Below are 22,244 nucleotides of genomic sequence, written 5' to 3'. Positions count from 1 at the left end.
CACCTGTGTCCAACCCCTTACCTCCGAGGTGGGCCGAGGTCCAGATCTGTCTGAAGGCCACAGGCGCCCTTCCTGGTTGGGGGGTGGGGGACATCACAGGAAGATCATTAGTTTCATGCAGCAGCACCCAAAGCCAAGGGATCACACTCAGCTGAGCGCAGGCTGTTTAACACCCGGAACCACAAAGCCCCAGCCTTTTGTTACCTGCACCCCCAGAGGAGTCGTGGCCACAGGAAAGTCAAACAGTTCGGGTCTCCCCACAGTAGCCTTGAATGGCGTGCCCATCTACACCGCTGGCTTTCAGACTGAGTTTCCCAAACCTAAGAGCCCTCTGTGCATCTTCTTATGAATTGATTCCTCAGTACAAATGCTCACGAGGAGTGTGGAACCTGACATCTAGTTGCTTAGTAATCTTTCAAAAATGTTTGGCCAGGGACTTTGCTGGCGGTGCAGTGGTTAAGACTCCATGCTCCCATTGCAGGGGGCCTGGGTTCAATGCCTGGTCAGGGAACTAGATCCCACACGCATGCCACAGCTAAGAGTTCGCATGCCGCAGCTAAGGAGCTGACGAGCCACAACTAAGGCCCAGCGCAACCAAAAAAAAAAAAAAAAAAAAAACCAGACCAGCAAGGTGATGAGCAAACAGTAGGCATGATTAAGGATCACTTCTAACACCATAAACTTGTCTACAGAGCATTTCAGTGTGGTATCCCTTTTGAACCCCCATTGTAGGCTATAGCAGGGTCTGCGGGGCTTTTGTGACTACTAAGAGAAGAACGGGGTGGTGGGTAGAGAAGTGCCTGTATTTTTGGATTCCCAGGAATGTGCACATACGACCTCCTGCCATCATGGCCTCCTGTGACCTGAAAGTGCCCACCGGTGGACTTGGGAGGTCAAACAGCCCCAGGTCTTAAGAAGTGAAAGCGACCTCCCCTGCTCCTTGCAGGCAGGCATCCACCACGGCCCCCCTCGCCGTGAGCAGGTGGCATCCCTAGATCTGACTACACAACTATGTAACGGCAACAGAGTGGCTCTAACCAGGTGTCCGAGCCCTAGGCAGTGCTCCTTTGCGTCAAGGGCGATGTCACTCCCGCGTTGAGAACAGCACAGAGCATCCTCCACTGTTCCTAATAATTCCACCCTTGCCAACAGCAGATTAAAGCACAGGGCGCAGCCTGACAATCAGATATCACAGCACCAAATGAAGTGGGCAGGAAGGGATCCAGAAGACGGGTAGTAGCACGTTTTCTGAAAACGGCAATAACTATTCTCAATGGCTTTATTTTCCCAGAAATTAGCAAAACTGGAAAAGTGCCTAAAAGAGATCCACACCAAGCCTTGCACAGGTGGAATGTTGTGGTTCTGCAGGGACCCCCTCCTCTTCAGGGGCCATCGTCACGGGACGGGTCTGCACCACCACAGCCTCCGCAGGGCACGCACCCGCTCCTCGGCCGCCGCCCCTACTGCTCACTCAGCTGCTCGCTGGCGGCTGCCTTGAGCTCAGGCTTCGCAGGGGAGGCCATGAGGTTGGCCTCTTCTGGTGCACCAGAAACAGCCCGGCGAGACCAGGGCCCAGCCACCCCACCGCCCTTCGCAGGAAGCCGGGTCCTCTGACCACGACGGAATAAGCTGGGAAATAAGATAGCAGCTCACAGAGTTTTGAGCAACAGGAACAAAATCTTGCTAGTATCGCTATTGCGGGCCCATACACACTGCGTCTTTCGTAGCTGTTTGCTTGTGAGAACTGTTCCCTCATGCCGCATTGCGTCCACAGAGCACCTCCGGCGCCCTTGCGTTCCTGGTGGCCCTGAAGACACCCCTGTGGGTGCCCCGGGGAGCATGGCCACCAAGATCCAGGCCCACGAAAGCCTTGGGCCACCCTGAGGGGCTCTAGTGAATCTGCATCTTCTGAAAAAGGGACACAGGACAACTCCGGATCTCACAGGCTTGAAGATGTGCATTTTCAGGTTCCTTTACCCTCAAGGAATCTGCATTGTATTTTCCCCCTTCTGAATGGTAAACAGCCACGTGGCCAGAAAATTTTCCCATAAGTTGAATCTGCCTGACACTAAAACGTCTGCATTAAAGATAAAAAAATCACGTGCTCTTCCAAGTGCTTGTCTTTATGATCCCAACGATCCAGATGTGTCGTCTGCAGACCTGGAATACAATGACTGGAGTTTTTCCTTTTAAATCTGTTTGGCACTTTCTGTGGGCTGGGTGGTGAGTGGAAAATCAAAATTGTCTTTTCTAAAGTTGTGGTAAATTATACATAACATTTACTATTTTAATCATTTGAAAGCATACAGTTCTGTGGCATTAAGTATATCCTCGTTGCCACGCACCCATCACCCCCATCCATCTCCAGAATTTGTCTTCTTCCCAAACTGAAAACGCTGTACTCACTGAACACTAACACCCCATTCCTTCCTCCCCTCATCCCCTGGTGACCACCATTCTACCTTCTGTCTCTATGAATCTGACTATTCTAGGAACCTTGTCTAAGTGGAATCATACAATACTGTCCTTATTTCACTGAGCATAATGTCTTTAAGATTCATCCATGTTGCAGCCTGTGGCAGCATCTCATTCCTTTTTAAGGCTAATATACTCCATTTCAGGTACATACCATATTTTGTTATTCATAGATATCTTGGTGGTTTCCCCTTTTTGGCTGTCATGAATAATGCTGCTATGAACAGGGGTGTATAAATATCTCTTTGAATCTCTGCTTTTCATTCTTTTGAGGATACACCCAGAAGTAGAATTTCTGGATCATACGGTAATTCTATGTTTAATTTGGGGTTGGGGGGAACCACTACTGTTTTCCATAGCAGTGGTACCATTTCGGTTCTAATTTCATCACATCCTTGCCAACACTGGTTATTTTCTGGTTTTTTGCTAATAGTCACTCCAGTGGGTGTGATGTGGCATCTCACTATGGTTTTTTTAAATAATTAATTTTTGGCTGAGTTGGGTCTTTGTTGCTAAGCGCGGGCTTTCTCTAGTTGTGGCGGGCGGGGGCTACTCTTCGTTGCGGTTTGCGGGCTTCTCACTGTGGTGGCTTCTCTTGTTGCGGAGCATGGGCTCTAAGCACGTGGGCTTCAGTAGTTGTGGCTCACGGGCTCCAGAGTGCAGGCTGAGTAGTTGTGGTGGACGGGCTTAGTTGCTCCACGGCATGTGGGATCTTCCCGGCCCAGGGCTCGAACCCGTGTCCCCTGCATTGGCAGGTGGATTCTTAACCACAGTGCCACCAGGGAAGCCCCTCTCACTATGGTTTTGATTTGTGTATGATTAGTGTATTAAGTCAGGGTTCTCCAGAGAAACAGAACCAATAGGAGATTGATTGATTGATTATAGGAATTGGCTGCCTGTTTCTGGAGGCAGAGAAGTCCCACAATCTGCTCTGCGCAAGATGGAGACCCAGAAAAGCCAGTGGTATAATTCAGTCCAAATACGAAGGGCTGAGAACTGTGGGGGGGGGTGTCCACTGGTATGTCTTGGACTCTGAAGACCCAAAAACCAGGAGCTCTGATGTCCAAAGGCAGGAGAAAATCGACATCCCAGCTCAAGAAAAGAGAGAAAGAAAGAACTTGCCCTTCCTCCATTTTTTTTTTTTTTTTTTTTTTACTCAGGCCCTCAAGGGGTTGGATCATGCTCACCCACATTGGTGAGGGCAGATTTTCTTCACTCCGTCTACTGAGTCAAATGGTAATCTCTTCCGGAATTACTCCCATAGACACATTGCTTAGCTCAGTCAAGTTGACACATAAAATTAACCATCACAATTAGTGATCTGAGCTCTTCTCATGTGCTTATTGGCCATCTGTATATCTTCCTTGGAGAAATACCTACTCAGGTCCTTTGCCTATTTTAAAATTAGGTTCACTTATTTTGTTGCTGAGTTGTAAATGTTCTTTATATTTTTTGGATATTAATCCCTTATCAGATACCTGATTTGCAAATATTTTCTCCCATTCTATGAGTTGCCTTTTCACTGTCTTGATAGTGTCCTTTGACAAATTTAAGTTTTTAATTTTTGAAGTCCAGTTTACCTATTTTTTTCTTTGGTTGCTTGTGCTTTTAGTGTCAGATCCAAGATATCATTGCCAAATCCAATGTCATGAATCTTTTGCTCTATTGTTTAAGAGTTTAATAGTTTTAGTTCTTACATTTAGGTTTTGATACATTTTGAATTAATTTTTTGCATATTGTAGCAGATAAGGGTTCAATGTCATCATTTTGTAGTGAATATCCAGTTTTCCCAACACCATTTTTTAAAAGATTGTCCTTTTTCCTTGAATGGTCTTGGCACCCTTGTTGAAAATCATTTGACCATACATCGGAGAGTTTATTTCTGGGCTCTCTATTCTATCCTGTTGGTCTAAATGTTTGTCTTTATGCTGGCACCACACTGTTTTGTTATTGTAGCTTTGTAGTAAATTTTGAAATCAAGACGTGTGAAACATCCAACTTTGTTATTCTTTTTCAATATTATTTTGGCTGTAGGTGGGGATGGGGGTTCCTTGTGATAGCACATGAATTTTAGGATGGGCTTTTCTATTTCTGCAGAAAAACATCATTGGGATTTTGACAGGGATTACACTGATTTTGTAGATTGCTTTGGGTAGTACTGACATCTTAACAGGATCAAGTCTTCAGGTCCATGAACACAAGATGTCTTCCATTTATTTGTGTCTAATTTCTTTCAGCAACGCTGTATAGTTGTCAGTGTACAAACCCTTCATATCCTTGGTTAAGTTTACTCCTGAGTATTTTATTCTATTTGATACTATTGTAAATTGAACTGTTTTCTTAATTTCTTTTTGGATTGATCATTGTAAGTGTAAAGAAATGCAACTGATTTTAGGGGGCTGACTTTGTGTCCTGCAACTTTGCTGAATTTATTAGTTCTAGTGGAGCTTTTTGTGTGTTTATTAGTTAATTGGAATGTTTAGGATTTTCTACACATAAGATCATGTCATCTACAAAGAGAGATAATTTTACTTTTTTTCCCTTCTAACTGAATACCTTTTCTTGCCTTGTTGCTCTAGCTAAAACTTATAATAAATACTATGTTAGACAGAAGTGGTGAAAGCATGCCTGCATCCTTGCCTTTTTCCTGATCTGAGAGGGAAAGCTTTCAGTCTTTCACCATTGAGTATGATGTTCGCTGTGGGCTTTTCATAGATGACCTTTATTATGTTGAGGTAGTTTCTTTTTATCTTAGTTTGTTGAATGTTTTTATTATGAAAGCGTGTTGAATTCTGTCAGATACTTTTTCTGCATCGATGAGATGATCATGTAGTTTTTTTCCTTTCATTCTATTAATGAGGTGCATTACATTGATTGATTTCATAATGTGGAACCATCCTTGTATTCCAGGAATAAACCCCACTTGGTCATGGTGTATAATCCTTTTATTATGCTGCTGAATTCAGTTTACTAGTATTTTGTTGAGGATTTTTGCATCAGTATTCATATGGGATATTGGTCTTTGGTTTTTCTTTTCCTGTTATGTCTTTGTCTGGGGCTTTGGTATTGGAGTAATGCTGGCCTCATAAAATGAGTTAGAAGGTGTTCCATCCTTTTCAATTTTGGGGAAAAATCTGAAAAGGACTGGTGTCAGTTCTTTAAATGTTTTGTAGAATTCACCAGTGAAGCCATCTAGTCTAGGAATTTTCTTTGTTGGGAGGTTTTTGATTATTGATTCAATCTCCTTACTAGTTACAGATCTATTCATATTTTCTATTTCTTCATGAGTTGGTCTTAGTAGTGTGTGTTTCTAGGAATCTTTCCATTTCATCTGGGTTATTCAATTTGTTGATATACAATTGCTCATAGTACTCTTATAATCTTTATTTCTGTATCTCTTAGATCTTTTTCCACCCAAAGGATACAATGCTTAGAGCGTTGAAAGAGAGTCATCTGTGACCATGACTCACGGGCTTCTGCTGTGAGCTGCGGCTGAAGCCTGCTTGCTGCCTTGGGTCCTTGGGCACCACATGTGAGAGCACCCCATGCTCTGAACTTTCTTGGTTTAGCTCTTAGCTGCTAAACTCTCCTTTCCACACACAAAGGACCGCAGGGATCATCAGATTTGGGGAGTGGAAAGACCCAATATAGTGTTTTTCAAACTGTGAGCTGCAGCCTCTTAGAGAGCTGGAAAATCAATTTAGGTGGGTCACAGCCAGCATTCCAGAGATAAAACAGACAGAAAACATCTTGAGTACATTTTAAGTACTGTTTGGTGAAAGTTCTGCCTCAGTTGCATGTGAATATTGTGGATTGTGATGTAAAATGTGTTTCCTACACATTTGGTCAGAGGGGTCAGAAACAATCTGAAAGGTCTCTGATCTAAGCCAGTTCTCCCTCATTTTGGATGGGAGGAAACTGAAGCCCAAGGAGGGTGTACGACTCACTGGAGGTGACATGGTCAGTTTGTGTAAAGCAAGGCCATTGCTGGATATTCTGGCTTCTACCCAAGGGTTCCTCCCAGCGAATGAACATATCATATGGCCTCAAATATTTGAAAATCGATTTTACTCCCTTTCCCAGGGTGAATTTCAAAGCATAGGTAAAAATGATGTTTGGATATTCAGCAACATCTTTGCCTTCTGATAAAATCACTTTTCTCTTGTTTGTTCCCTTTTCCCAGGCAACCTCTCCACCATCCAGATGCTTTAGTAGTTCTCACTTTTCCACCCTTGACAGCAGTAACAGCTTAGATGCCAATGACTCTTCTCTCCAGCATTTCCCCTTTATCCTCCTTGGGATTCCATCATCAGACTTCTCAAGACTATTTCCCTCCCAACTCTACTCAATCTAGGGCACGTCCCTTAAGAGAAAGACAAATCAAGAAGGAAGTTCTGCTGGGAAGAAAAGAAAGGGAATCCTTTATATTTCCACAACAATCAATACCTCAGGGAGGCCCACAGGCCCCTAAGAGCAAGCAGAAAAGGAGGAATGTGATGCCTCCGGGGGTTGGTGGTGGGGGAGAGTGAGCAATCAGGCTTCAAGAGAAAGCAGCCTGGAATCAGAAAGCTCAGGGCAACGTGGAACCACACACTGTGAGCCTCCTTTCACGCGTGAGGGGCACAAGCCAAGTGCCTTCCCCGCGGTCTCGGAGTTGGTAGGGGAGTAACAGAGCCGGATCCCAGCTTCCTCCCATGCAGTCTCTGACGGCCCTGTACACCTCCCCAGCAAGGGCCTCTCAGAATTAGGGTAATTTAGAGAGCCATTTTTTCCCCCCAGAACAAACCACACCAGTTTTTAAGGACTAAGTAAAAACAAAACAAACTTTACCATTAGATTATTAATGCTAATGCCTATTTAGAAGGTTACTAAAAATTGTTTATAAAATTTTTTATCAATTTTATTAAAAAATCTGATTTTAGCATACCTTTGTCACAATACCAGCTGTGTTCAAATGCGTTACCTTGGGAGTCTACAGATTACAGATGCTCAGAATGTTATTGAAACTGTCTTCAGCATCAGTTTATGTGAGCATAGTGTGTCTTTTAATGGCAAAAGTAATGCATGAACATATCCTCATCACAAGAGCCTTAACAACACAGACCAGGCCCTCTGTCCACCTCCCCCTTCTTGGGTCCTTCCTGGCCTTTCTCTGCACCATCAGCTTGCAGCGTAAACAACATCAGCCTTACTAATGGTCACACTTGACTCTGCACCAAAATTGTATCAGTAACTTGATGAGCTACATCTAAATGGATTTTGGCTGGTACCAAAAATCAAACCCAGCCTCAGAGAACAAAGTAAAAAAAGGAAGGCTTGCCAACATTGAGAATTTTTTTAAAATGTCTCTTGAAAATTTTACTAAAAATGACCTGTAAGCTTTGAAGGTAATTTAAAAACTCTTCTGAGCACCATCAACAGCAGAAGGATGATCTAAGTTACTAGCTTTAAAGATCTCAGAGATTCTGCTGTGTAACAGCTATGGCCCAGGATCCTTATCCAATTTTCGCCAGCAACTTGGCCTCCTTTCTCTTACTTGAAGGAGACATTCTCATTTCAAGCTGTTAAAATTGTTTATCTTCTAATGCTTCAAGGGTAAAACCTTTTAAATGGCCAGTCTGCAAACGCCCTGCTCCTGCTGAGACAAACAGGAGGTAGACAGTAGGATCCCATGCTTGATGCTTAAAGGAGGCCTGACCTGCTGCCCGTGGCCTCTGGACACTTGGAAATGCTCATGAAACAAGGTGGGCAGCAACCCCCCCAGTCTCACAGTGCAGCAAGAATCCACCTGCTCGCAGGGAGCCTGCGCCCTGGACCAGCCGATGCTACACTCAGACGGTCACAGACTCGCCTGCTCCACCTGCATTATCAGGCAGGCCCTCAGCTCATTTTTTGCGCCTTCCTGAAAATGGTTCCTTCCTATCGTTTTAGAAATGCTTTCCTAACACAGGCTGAAGTAGGTAGAAATGAGACTAGGCAGGTGCGCAGTTGCCGGGCTCTCAGCCACAGTGGGAGTGAGCTGTGTGGGGCCCCAGGACACACCTGCACGGAACTGCCGGCCCTGGTTCGCAAGGCGTCCGGGCCAGTGGAGAGGAGCCCAGACCCCGTCAGAGAGGAGGGCCCTGCTCCGAGCGCGGGACTGGTTAGCAGGCCCGGGACACACTGTCCTGTGACCCAGACTCACCTCACCTGGCCGAACCACTCATCTCATAGGAATGATCTTTACTTCCACAAAGAAGTTTCCCCATTTTTCGGAAGCCAGTGGCCCCCTTGGTCCATCTGTTTTCACCTTTGTGGTAGAGGCATGAATGCAGAAGAATGTTTGCTCCAAAAACAATCACCTCTGTGCAAACCGGCCCACCTCTGAGGCCCGTGCAGGGGCTGGGACCACAGCGGAAGGTGAGCACAGGCTGCTTGGCAGCCCTGGCCTGGGGGAGCCAAGCGGGAATACAGGCCAGTGTGGCTGATATGCTCACTTTTCAAGGAAAGATGTAAATTTCTATTTTTACGTGAAATCTCCCAGTTTTTTCAAGTTGGATCAAGTTTTGTCAAAACACCCTGCGGGGGGAACCACACACACACTGGCCACACCCTCGCCCAGGTCTGGCCATCTGCAGGGAGGGTCTTTGGGCCTGGACTTCCCCCACACCTGAGTTTCTGCACCACAGACCCGTCCCTCCCCGCGGGGCTGGTGCACCCACTGCCCGCCAGGCGCTGCTCTGGCTCCAGGGAGGCCGGGCACCGGGCACCGCACTTTTACAATTGATTTAATTCCTGTAGCATTTGGTCATGAAGAAAAATGCCTGATGTGACTCCTTTTGTTGATTTTTAAAATTGAAATTGCTGCTTTTATAGGTCAAAATGGCTGAACACCCACAATTTTATATGATTCAAACTAAGTAAAACGTTCCCATCCTTCTGCTGTTCCTAGTAGATGGGCGGCCACCTCCGCCTTGCCTGCCGTCCAGGCAGGTTGGTGGGCCCTGCGGGGTGGCCTACAGGCAAGGCTGTCAGAAAAGGCCATGCGGGCCTCCCCTGGCTCGGGAAAGAAAGGCTCCAGCGACGTGTGTGAACATCTCTCAGGGCTGTGTCTGGAATATTTATGCCCTTTTATTGTTTTCCTATTACTTGGCGGTCTAAGATGATGAAAAGAAACCTAGACAGTCTCAAAGTGCCGAACTCACATAAGCCAGGCTCTAAACACTAAGGCAAGGCTCCCTCAGAAAGAACACGTACGGCTTTTTATCACAAACCCACTCACTGCTGCTGCCACTATTTAAGCATTTACTTTTGTCGTAACTTAACTGAAGCGGATCACTCTTTTTCATTTTCATCCAGAAGTGGCTGCTTCCACCAAATTCAGGGCCGGTCCATCCCATCGCCCTGCTCCCCTGGAATGGCGTCTCAGGGACGCTGTGGTGATGCAGGCCGACTGGCCTCGGCCAACACAGACTCCATCCGTCCCTCCCTTGGCACAGAAGTGTGTCCGCCCACAGGCAATGGAGGTGGCAAGGGGCCACGTGAGGAAGGGGCTGTGACTGCACAAAGCAAACCCCCCGAATCAGAGCAAGCTGGGCCCAAAGGGGCAACTGGTCCAACCCACCTTTTTCCAGAGGACTCTCCCTGGGAACCAGGGAAAGCCCATTAGTGCAGAGAGGGAGTCATGTTTCCTCAACCACATCAGAACATCTACATGTTCAGCCTCTTTCTCAAGAACAAAGGCCAGGGACTTCCCTGGTGGTCCAGTGGTTAAGAATCCGCCTTCCAACACAGGGAACATGGGTTCGATCCCTGGACGGGGAACTAAGATCCCACATGCTGTGGGGCAACTAAGCCAGTGCGCTACAACTATAGAGCCCGCGTACTCTAGAGCCCACGTGTCACAACTAGAGAAGCCCGCGTGCCGCAACGAAGATCCCTGTGTGCTGCAACTGAGACCTGACACAGCCAAAAAAAAAAAAAAAAAAAAAATCCCAATTACTGTCCTATATTTTTCCATCTTGACTATCAAGCCTTCCATAGGAAATACATAAAAGTAACCTTAACCAATAGTGTTAAGCCAGATCACCTAGAAGCTGACAAATTAGATGCCCAGCCCTTCTCACAGCAGTTTAAAATAAACACACTTTTTACTGACATGGTCGTGGAGACCTCACACAGTTCTGGAACAAACGGGCCAAAAGGCCCCCAGAAGCGTGGGGGTCCCAGCAACGCACAGGCTCAGAGCCATGGATGCTCATCCACGGTGAGGCCGGCAGGGGGCACCCCACACCCACCAGCTGCCAAACAGCAGGCACAGCAGCTCCTGGGATGCTCTGACAGCAGACATGGAACCACCTTGACAACGGCGACCCCAGGCACCTCCAGCCTCGGCCACCTTCTCCCTAGGAGAGCACAAACCACACGAGGCCACGGGCAGCCTGCCCCTCTCAGCCCCTCGGGAGGAGGCTGGTTGGATGCTGGGAGCGGGGCAGGGGGCCACCCAGAAGGGCACCTTGAAGCTGCTCCACCCCACACCCTTCTACGGTTTACGGCTTCCTGATGTACACCCCTCCCCACACACAAATGGCCCCTGGAGACCCCTTGGCCTCCCCTGAGATTGAGAAAATACCACCAAGCCAGGTGGGCGCTGCTGATGGGGAGAGGCTGGGGCTCGCTGCATCATTTCTTCCTTGTCTGGTGGGTGCCAGGCTCATATCCACTGATTGACAGTGAGCAAAGGAAGACAGAGCCCAGACCAAAACCGTCTGATGGGGCAGGTTCCCTGTGGACACCTCCCACCCCCACCGAGCTGTCAGCAAGGGCTCTCTTCACTCTGCTGACGCCCCTGAGCCTGCCATGAGATCCACGTGTATTAACAGCATCCCCGTCTCACGCTGAAGGGCCCCCGGGGAGGAGGGCAGGGCCGCCCCATAAGCTGAGGACGTTCAGAGCATCCCTGCAACACCGTCCCCAAGCTATGACAGCCAAAAACATCTCCCCGCATCGCCGAAGGTCCCCTGGACAGTGAGTATGAAAGGATCACACTGCTCTCCCAGAGCGTGATGAAGGGAAGCAGCATCTTTTAGAAATCGAGAGGGAGGAGGAGGTACTTAGGAGGCAAGAAGCCCAGCCCGGTGGGGGGCACGTTCCCAGGCAGTGACCCCCAGTGCTCCTGGGATCTGGATCTATGTCCCTGTCCAGGAGAGTGAGGCTTCTCCTCTGGACTAGACATGAAATGGAGGTCCGGCCTGCGCCTAAACTGTCTCTGGTCACCGTGTAAAAGTACATCATGAGTTTGTGAAACCTTGGTGAGCAGTATCCACAGTCTCATTTTATCAGAAGGAAAACCCAAGCCTCGGGACACACCTGCCCTGCACTGGCCGGGCCGCACGGAGGAAACAGCAGGGAGGGGACGGCGGAGGATGAGGGGAAGCCAGAGGGAGAGAGCGTCTTCCTCAGGGCTGAGCTGCAGCCCCCAGCACCCATCTCGTCCCTGTGGGTCTGGGGGCGGCACACAGCAGCCTCACCCTTCCCCCCAGCTCTGCCTGCCATGGACACAGGACACTGGGCAAACCTCAGCTCTACCCATGGGGACAGCAGACCCGAAGGCTGGCCGAGCGATTCTGGCCCCGATGAAGTGTGAGGGGGTCACCCCAGGACAGCTGCCCCCACACTCAGGGCAGCCTCCCTAGGCCAGTCACCAGGCAGCCCTGGTCCCAACATGCTTGGGGATTCAGCCTCCTCCATCCACCACAGAAGCCAAGAATATATAATTGTTTAAACTCAGTGTCCCCAAGCTCTCACTGACAGCCACTGGAACCACAGACAGCAAAGCCAGCTTGGACCTGAACCTTCCATGGCCCCTGGGCTCCTGCGTTAGATCATAGAGCAGTTTAGCTGAATATCAGTGTTTTATTTCCCAGAAGAGGGTAGTGATTCAGGGCAGGAAGTAGCTAGGAATTTTTTTTTTTAAAAAACCAACCTGAAGAGCCTTGCTGTTCTGTGAGGCCCACACAACCTGCCCACCCTTGTGCCCCAGAGGGTCCAACCCCCTCCCTGTCCTGCCCCGCTGAGCCCCTGTCTCATGGGCGTAGGTGGGGATGCAGGATGCGTCGCTGACCCTGGGCCATGTCCCAGCATGGATGGAATTCACACGTATGACACTGAGGGAAGGAAGCCAGATGTGGAAGGGCAGGGACTGCACGGTCCATAGAGTTCAGAGCAGGAGAAATGAGTGTGCTGACTGCCGTCCAGGCAGTGGTGACTGTGTTGGGGGGTGGGGGTGGGGGACTGGCCTCATGGTCGGGCCCCCGGACTGGGCTTTCTGTGTGTGGGATTCACACGCCGAGCCCAGGGCCGTCCTGCACCCAGGCTCCCGGCCCCGCTCAGCCCACACTTACCGGCTGCGGCCGGTCCTGCCTCCGGCCCTGCCCCGGGTGGTGGATAAAGGACCGGGTGGAGACTCTGTAGTGGTTCAGCAGGCAGACGACAACCACGACCATCACCGTGACCACCACCACCACGACGACCACCTGGGCGAACTCCAGCTCCGCTGTGACGAAGAGGAGAATGCGTCAGCCAGGCCCAGGGCCACCCTGCTCCCCAGACCGTCCTGGGACGGAAACGACTTCCCCCAGGCCTGCTGCCCGAGAGCCCCACTGTGTGGCTAGCAGATGATGGAGGGAGGCCCAGCTGCACAGACAGACCTCATCTTTGCGGTTCTGTCCTGAGAAGGGCCTGGTCGAGCGTGTCCCACTGGCCCCATGGGACCTCCCGAAGGCCTGCGCTGTGATGGGCCGGCATCACACAGGACACCAGGTCCAGCCCCGTGTGCACAGCATGGGGAGCCACCACACAGGGACCTTCCCCAGGGCAGGCAGCTCCTGGGTGCCATCTCCTGGGACACAAGAAGCTCTGGGGCCCCATCCCTGCCAGATCCCCCAACCCCCAGGGGGGTGGAAAGTATGATTCCCAAAGCACCTCCACGCAGGGGCCGTGTAGCACACTGGAGGGAAAACACGCTGACAAAGAGCCCCAGCTCCGCTCTGAGAAGGCCCCACCAGGGGAGGTGATTGAGGAGACGCATCCCCATGGTCTCCAGTCCTGTGGCACCACTGGGTTCTGACCACACCGTTACAGAAGCCTGTCTAAACCGCTACCACGTGCTCCCCACTGGGCACCTTCACGGGCAGTTCGAGGAGAGGGTGCCAGCCCTCGGCTTCTCAGGGGAAGCAGAGCCCAGGGCCAAGGTCAGTCCAGACTTCCCGCTCCCGCCGGGCCGAGTGCTGCCCTGTTCTCCTCACACTTGGAGCGGAAGTGGCTGTGCAGGGGGTGGGCACAGTGCAGGAAGGGCAAGAGGGGGACAGCCCTGTCTGCGGTGGTGCTGCCTGGGACGCACACACGTGTGGACACGGGCACACGAACGTGCACACACGTACACACACACGTGCACGCACAGCACACCCTCTTGCTGCAGCAGGGCTCAGGCCACCGGCCAGTGGGTACACTGCTCTCAAGTGCAGGCTCACACCTGCGCAATGCAGGCAGGGGCTGGGTGCCGCCCCACATCCACCCTGTTGGGGTAGAGGGAGGGTCTTCCTGGATCCCACTGTGTCCTGTCCTGTGGAGCCATCCTCCACCCCAGCCCTCCACCCCGCACACCTGATGGACAAAGACTGACAAACATGCCTGCTGGACCGGGCGGGAAGGCCAGTGGCCCCAGGCAAGGGAGGGGGTGCGCTGCAGAACAGATGATGAGTGTGAGGCCTGAGGACCCCACAGCCCCCCGTGGGGAGCAGCAGGGCCCAGGCGGGTGTGCTGGACGCACCCCTGGCTGGAGGCTGAGCAGGTGCAGGAGGCAAAGCCCCAGCAGCAGGAGGGGCGGGGCCGCTGGGCCCACACGTTGGGCTCCCCACCATAGTTTTCTGCTCTGGACGCCCAGAGGCCTCGTGACTGATGGGCAGGAGATTGCGCTTGTACTTCCTCTGGGGAGGGAGCCACCCAAGTGCCTCCCAGGGACGATCAGAATCTTCAAGGTGGAGTCTCCTGGAAACTGAAATCACTCTCTGTCGGAGGGTCTAGGCTGGGACTTTGCAGCTGGAGTACAGATACCAGCGTGACCTCGTTTATCCTCATGCGCTATGGGGTGTGTGACACACCTGTGAGGGAGAAACACGTCTTCACAACCCCCTGCCTTTGCAGACAACTGTCCCGTGTCCAGGACACCCTGTGTCACAAGGTGTCCACGCATCTGGACCCCAAACCTCGTCATCGGCGACACAGGATGAGGCTGTGTGCGTAAGCGATGAGGGACCTGCCTCCATCACCTTGTGTTCCTGGCATCAGGCATGGGTGGGCCCAGCGTCATCATGAAGAGGTGGACTGAGGACAGGCTCTGGAGCCCACTGCACAGGTGCCCACCTAGAGGACGGCTCCCGCAGGCAGGGGTGAGGCCCACCCTGGCTGCCAAGCACAAGGGGGCATCTCAGGAGATGAATGGAGGGTGAGCCACCAACCCACGGACCCCTGTTCCAGGGACAAGCAGATAGGAAGCAGGCAGTCAAAGGCGACTAATGCAGCATGAAGACTGAACCCAAAATAATGCTTTGTTTTACCAACTTTTATTTTTATTTTGTGAATGAACAGCAGAGTATTCAAAACTTGCCTTTCAGGTTAAATCGTGCCCTGGAATTGACAAATGTTTCCTCTTCTTAAGAAAACTGCTTTGCTTTTTGGATGATGATTACGACGAGGGGCCCCGCACCCATCTTTGCGTGTTAATTCTTCACTGGGAGGATGTCATTCTAGGTCATCTTTTCCTGAATATGGAAGGCTATGCAGATGACCATTTGCAGCAAAACAATCAAATTACATTTTCATAATTCTATGCACATTTGGGGGTATATATGTGTTTCACTTGAAAAGCATTTTTATTATAAAAATAATGAAGACTTCTTTAAAATTCAAAGAACATAGATGGAAATAGTGTATAATGTGTAAGTTCCCCTGCACAGGCCAGCAGCTCTCACTGCGACCCCCGCACCCACGCCGTCCGGGGCACAATTCACCCGTTGTGTGTATATGTGTGTTGCCTGTTGAATAAGGGCTTTCTTCTTTTTAATGAATGGAATCACTGTACAAATATATTGTTCTTTTTTCCACTCAATACATCACAGACACCTTTAAACAAGAAAATACGTGAACCAACATCATTCCCCTGTGGTGCTGCCAGTTCCTAAACACAGAACACTGGGACTTGCATTCTCCAAGCGATGGGTGTTAGGTGGTTGGGTTTTGTTTTTTTTTCTACCGTGACCAAAAGATTGTGTGTGACCCACATTTGTAAGCATCCCTATGAAAAAATTCCAAAAACTGATACAGCCTTGTAAATGCTCCTCTTGTCAAGGAGAGGGCAGGGCGTCTCCTGCCTCATGGCCCCAGACCCTCGGTCCTTTCCACATGTACTAATCTGATGGGCAAAAACACGTATCTTGTTTTAATTTGTATTCCCCTGGTTACTAGTGATTGTGATCTTTCCCTATGATTACTGGTAAATTTGTATTTTTCTTTTTCATAATATTAGTTTATATAAGTTTATTTGTAGTTTTCTCATTTATTTTATTTGTAAACAGTCTTTACATATTATGGCTATAAATCTTTATCTGCTACATGCGTTGCAAATATTTTCTCCTGGTCTGTCACTTCTTTAAACTTTGGTGTGAGTTTCTCTGTAGATGATATAAATTTTTTTAATTTTTATGTCATCAAATATTGTCTCAATCTTTTTCCTTTATGGCTTCTAAGCTTCCCATTGATTAGGAAGGTCTTCTCTCCAGTATTCTAAAAATATTTTTCTTCCAAGATTTTTCTGTTCAGATCTTTACTTGCTCTGGATTTTATTTCTTCTGGTCTGAGACAGCATGTAGAACCCTTTATGTTGTCTGATAGGCATGAATCTTCTGATCTAATATCAAACTAAAAAGTTCAGCACAAACAAGGGTAAGACAGACTTCAGCTGTGGGAAACTGTTATAGAAGCTCCCACCTTTCTTTCAAAGGGAACCACCTGCTCTCAGGCTGTGGTCGGCGTGCCCTGTGCCCTGGGCCCTGCTGCGTCCCTGCTGAGGCGCCAGCACCAGAAGTGTCCCCCCGCCCCCACGTGTCCAGACTGGCAGAGCTTCCTCCCCAGGCCCTCCCTCCTGCTCTGAGATCAGCCGCCCTCAAGGGCTTTGGTCCCAGGGCTGCTCTGTACCCCAACATGACCAATTACCCCAAAGAGCTCTGTGTGGATGACGTCTACCAGTCTTTGCCATATTTGAAATTAAAACTTGAAGATGTTAAATATTTATTCATTAAAAAATAAACTCACCACATGTTAACACATGTAACAAAATAACTTCCCGTTGCCACACTTTACACAGTGCTCACCTCTTTACTCCCAGTGGCCTCCCCTCTGCTTCACCTGCACCGGCGGGACATGTGGCTGAGGTACAAGGAGGAGGTCCTGCCTCACTGACCCCTGGGAGGGTCTTGGGGTTCCTGGGGGTCCTGTGGCCACAGTTGGAGGACGGGTGGTCCACACGGACTGATGACAGGCCCTCTAGTACAAATGCTAACGCCGGGACTCGAGATGTGCTCAGAGCAGCTCCTGGGAGCCCGGGCACAGGATGGCAGGAACCGGCCCCCAGGGTGCCACTAGCTGAGGCCGGCAGCCCTGGGTGACAGAAGCCCTTCACTTTGAACTCTGGGTGAACCAGTCCATGAAAACAGACTGCTTTTTCAAACGCTAACGACTGGAAAGTGCGAGGCTTTACTCTCTTTGGGGCCACACATACTCCCCCTCCCTCCCCCCCAAGAGTGGTCCAGAGTGAAAACTGGAGGAAATAGAGACGGTTCCTGGGGAGAAGCACGGTGTCATCCAGACCCAGGTCCTGTGCTACCAACAGCCCCTCCGAGCTTAGGAGGGGGTGTGTGGGCACCCCTGTCCTTCCACGGCCTCCTTCACTTTAAGCAGGAACATCCTACTAAAAACACCTCATAAAAGGCCAACTATGTAAAGACCACACATGGCAGGACATCTGAAGCTGGGATGGTAGGTGGGAAGGGGCTCAGAGACCCCCAAAGCCAGCTGCTACCCCCGCATACATTCTGTAGTAACAGTGACAGATGAGTGACTCCTGTCCCCTCTTCCTTCACGATTCCTGAGCCCCCCTCCCCCTCCCGCCACCCCGCTGTGGAGACGGCTCAGAGGCACTCAGCCCCAAAGTGTTTACCAGCCCCCCAGATGTGGCTCTGTCGCCAACGGCCTGATTTTACACCTTCTCAAGAAAATAACTTCCACAGAACAAGTAGAAGAAGCTTCCCATTAAAAAACAAAAACAAAGCCCTGCATTCCCCACTTTTGAATGCAAGAATCGGATGAAATTCAGCACACCTGTTCGTCACGGTGTCCGTCTCCAGATTTCTCACTTCTGGTCTCAACCACAGACGTTGTGGGGCTTCTGGGGCCCGAAGCCCAGCCACTCCCTGGACTGCAGTCAGGGCTCCCCGCGTCCTCTGAGACCACCGCCCTCCTCAGGAGCAGTTTCCCCACGCGGGCGCACACACACCCCCGCCACCTCACACCGCATTCATTTCTGCCCAATTTCCCCCCAGCCCAGGAGGCCCAGGGTGCCGGCTGGGCACAGCGCTGCAGAAGGTGCGGTGAGGCCTGTCACCTGCCCCCCGGGGAACTCCCAACAGGCCCTGAAGAGCTGCGCCCATGGGACAGACTCGAGCTCACCACGGCTTCCCGAGAACCAAGGGGGCACCCAGCCCTGGGCCCGGGTGACACAGAAGTGTGGCAGGTGGGGCCCTGCTGCCTCTCCCGCCCTGTCCGCCCGCGCCCCGGCCCCGCAGGATGTGGCGCGGGAGGGGATGTGCAATGGGGGTACACGGAAAGGAAGGGTGGGGAGGCCAGGGGAAGAAGAGAATGAATTCTGGAAGAACTGTTAAAACAAGTATACAGGAATCATAGCATTCTGAGAAAATAATAGGATCCCTCAGGGTTTCCAAATTTTCAAAATGGAGTCTGGACACAGCCCACTGGGCAGTTCTTGATTCCAACAACCACCGACGTCAGCAGAAGGACGCCAAAAAGCAGGCCATGAAGGGAAGACTTTTAGACCAAAGTCAAATGTTTACGCCCCCTGCTTTCCAGGGGCTGTAGGCTGATGATGCTGTAGTGATGAGTCACTGCCACCCAACCAGGGGTTTTACAGCATCGCGTCTCAAGTTCACAGGAAGACATCTCAGACCCTGATTTCATCTCTCACAGTGACAGGGACAAGGTGATGATGGCATCTCCCTATTTTTATGGAGACATCTCCAAGAAACTCCAGGCTGCACGGAGAATTCCAGCAGCAAGAGAAGCACATCGTCCAGGGAGAAGCTGGGCTGACTCTGCCAGAGGCACGAGTGTCTGAGCTATTTTTAAAGAACGCGGGGCCTGGCTCTGCTGCCTGAGGCTCCCAACACGACACTCGCTTCTGCTTTCGGGAGGGTGGACCCCCCATCCCACGAGGCCTGTCCCCCAATGAACGCATCATCCTCCACACACGCCCTCTTCTCAACATTTAACTACTCTGAAGCCCCAGATGTATAGTTTATGCCCTTACAGCCCTGATAATGGGGCGGGGGGCAGGCGGACACCTCGGCCTCACTCAGAGGAGGCATCACACAAAACATGGTGACGTCACAAGGCCTGGGGTTGCTGTCCCCACCCCCCATGGCAGCACCCCCATCGCTCCCCCAAGTGCTGGAACCTACAGGGACATGGAGACCCCAGGGCTACCCTCCAGGTGGCTTCTCCCAGGCCCCCGTGTCCACTGGGGCACAGGAACTGTGCCCTGTCCCCCTGGGCATGGGTGTGGTGATGACAGCCTTGGGGTGTCTTACTCTTACGGCTCTGTGACACTTGTAAAGTGCTAGATGTTCCTAAAGGCCAGTGAATTCTTTCCCAGATCCTATAGACATGGGGCAGTGGGGGGCAGGAAGACTGTGGGAGCAGGGGGTGGAGTCTACAGACTAAAGTTGCCTCAAGTCTGTGAACTCAGTATAAAAATACTCTTGGAGACTTTAGCGGCTGAATGAAAATTCACACTCATTATACACTGTGGTCAAGGAGGGAAATTCAGCCTGTGTTATATGAATAACTTCACAGTTTGAAGTTCAGAAGGCAAAACAGTTAAGAGCCATCATCAGGATGATTATATTCCATACTTTGAATTTTCTTTTCCTTGGGGTGGGCTGGCTATTCTCATCCATCCTACGACAAGTAGAACAACACAAGGGGCAAAGAGCCACCCCCAAAACCCCAGCTACGGTGCCACCCTGGCTTCCGCTTCCTTCAGACGCCCCCTCACGGCCCCTTAAGAGCGGACTTGCAGCCCCGGCCCAGCGCCAGCATGGAGTGACCCTGGGACACATTGCGCTCTGTTGCAGGGTCCCCGGCAGGCAGCACACCTCAGGGCTTGTGACAGACAAAGCGAGGAAGAAATGCCACCTGCTCTGGACAGTGTTGGCACAGAACCGCACTCCACCAAACCCTCGCTGACAAATTCCGTGCTGCTCAGGTTTTGCTAAAGCCTCTCACCTGTAACCACCATCCCGCCATCCCGCTATGCTGTTGCTACTCCGCGGGACCCCATGGTTAATAAAAGTTACTGTTTCTATTCATATGTTTACCTAAAATGTCTTGCCTGATAATAGAAGTGGGAGGTGACACCTACTGTCTGTGGGAGGAGAGAGGGGAGCCGAGCACAGGGATGGCACAGGGCCACTGGGGCAGGTGTGCCCGCACCACACCTGCTGACTCCAGGCCAAGGCTGGGGGACGTGGACGCACCAGCGGGCAGGCGGTGACAGTTGCACTGCGAGTCCATCTAGCTAGAAGAGCATCTTTCTAATCTACTGAGGTCCAAGCAGGCACCCAATACAGCTCTTCATGCATTTTATAATCTAGAGCTTCATGATCTCTTCAGAAAGAAATTTAGTTAAATATGTTCCCATCAAAGATGATTGACAGGATTTTCTGAAAACACAGAAGAGGACTAAGCAATTACAAACCTTTTAAATGTCTATCCCTTTGCTATCAATAGGGGAAAATGCATACATAAAACCATAATTTCCTCCACAGCGTTCACTTAAAATCCACCCTCACCTCCACCCCCACATCATTAATTTAGGAAAGTGTATCAGGAAGAAACACAGCTGCACAAGTCACCGCCTTGTTCACGGTTAAGAGCAGTCGCCTCTGAGGGCTCCCAGCTGGCATCCATCTGTCTGTCCGTCTCTCCCTGTCAGGGTCACGGTTCTCCTTCCTAACCTCTGCTGTTACTGCACTGCTGACCTGAGAAACTGCCCAATAACCCCCCACATCCTGAGAAATGCATCTTTCCTTTAAAATGCTGTTTTCAAAGAGTCAGGGTGAAAAGAACAGTACCCACACGTGTGGCAGCAAGTGACAGAATTTCCAGGGGAGGTTTCAGCCTCAGGCACAGAGCATCTGAACAAACAAAACTCCAAACTGACAACCGTGTGCACTGTGCTCCTCCCACTATAGGAACCAAAGAGCCTAGAGCACACCTTCCTCAGGAGGGCCAGCCCTGCAGGGTTCCCAGGGCGACAGACCCTCCAGGCAGACGCCAGCTTCTCGGGAAAGAGTTTCTACTCTTCTCAGCTCTGTTCTCAGACCAAACTCTGAGAACCACCGCAAGCCCAAGAGCAGCCTCCCCGGCTGGTCTGGAATGTACCTTTTTTCAAGACCAGGTTTTTAAATGGGGCTTCCTTCAGGGTACCATTGCCCAGGGGCTCAGTGGACATAATCAGTCCTCTGCCGGGGGTCCTGCCCTGACGCAGCCCCCTACCCCCCTGCTGAAAGCATCCCTTCGGCTCCAGGCCACCTCCTCGACTCTTGGAGCTACAGTGGGAGCCAGCTCGCCTCTCGGAGCTACAGTGGGAGCCGGCGGGCGGGCGGGGAGGGAGCTGTCTGCCTGTCCCCGCCTCACCTCATCACATCATATCGGCGCCCAGCCCGGGTGCCAGACTCAAGCGCTGTGGCTCCAACCACAGGCCATGGCCACCAATTATCAACAGCCGCCCAGGAATCAGGACTGTGGCGGGAAGCAGGGTGTCACAGGGTCTCGGAGCGCCCCGCCCCCCGGGGCAGCTGACCACCCGGCGACAGGCTGACAACACAAAGCAAGGACCCGCCTGCACCAGCCGCCTGACCTCCCTCGGGCCAGACAAGGCAGAAAAGGGGGAACCTGCCCATCAAATACCACACTCCTGCCCTTGATCTCCGCTAGAAGCTCGCCGAGTTGGAGAAGTGGAGAGAGCGCCCACGGAGCGCTAACCTTGGCAGGTTGGGTCCCCTGGCTGCGTGAGCACGGCATCCCTCCCGGAGCCCAGAGCCTGGCCAACCGGCTCCTCATGCCCCAGGGCCGCTCGCCGCTGAGAGCAGCTGTAAGGCCCCTGCTAAGCTAAGCTCTGGCAGCCGCAGCCCAGCTGGCAAAGTCAGGGCCACAGCAGGGAACCCTCACTGGCTGCCTCCCACCACCCCCTCCTCCCTCCCCCCGCCACGCGTGTGTCTCTCTCTCTCTCCCCTTTCTCCACCCCCCACCCCCGCCTCGGGGAGCACAAATAGACCACAGAGAAGTGATACAGTGAGGACTCTCCTTACTACCCAGTGTTACTTTACAAGAACCACAGGTAATGAGAAGAGCAGACCTTGTCCCCGGAGGAGACTTCT

General features: G+C 51.2%; 2 protein-coding genes across 2 annotated transcripts in view; one reads left to right on the top strand and one right to left on the bottom strand.

Moving 5' to 3' along the window:
- Positions 1–2,101, top strand: part of FAM210A (family with sequence similarity 210 member A) — a 53,342-nt gene extending 51,241 nt beyond the window's left edge. The window contains exon 11 of the mRNA XM_067699826.1: positions 1,292–2,101. The gene's annotated coding sequence lies outside the window, so the exon portion shown is untranslated. The remainder of the gene's footprint in view (positions 1–1,291) is intronic.
- LDLRAD4 (low density lipoprotein receptor class A domain containing 4) overlaps positions 1–22,244 on the bottom strand; it is a 310,369-nt gene that overhangs the window by 7,898 nt on the left and 280,227 nt on the right. The window contains 2 exon segments of the mRNA XM_067699835.1: positions 22–72; positions 12,858–13,009. Of these exon segments, the coding sequence (XP_067555936.1) occupies positions 22–72; positions 12,858–13,009 (203 nt within the window).

Source organism: Pseudorca crassidens, chromosome 12 (assembly GCF_039906515.1).
Source record: "Pseudorca crassidens isolate mPseCra1 chromosome 12, mPseCra1.hap1, whole genome shotgun sequence".
Taxonomy (NCBI): Eukaryota; Metazoa; Chordata; class Mammalia; order Artiodactyla; family Delphinidae; genus Pseudorca; species Pseudorca crassidens.
Note: the sequence above shows the minus strand (reverse complement) of the source record. Positions and strands in the feature narration are given on the sequence as shown.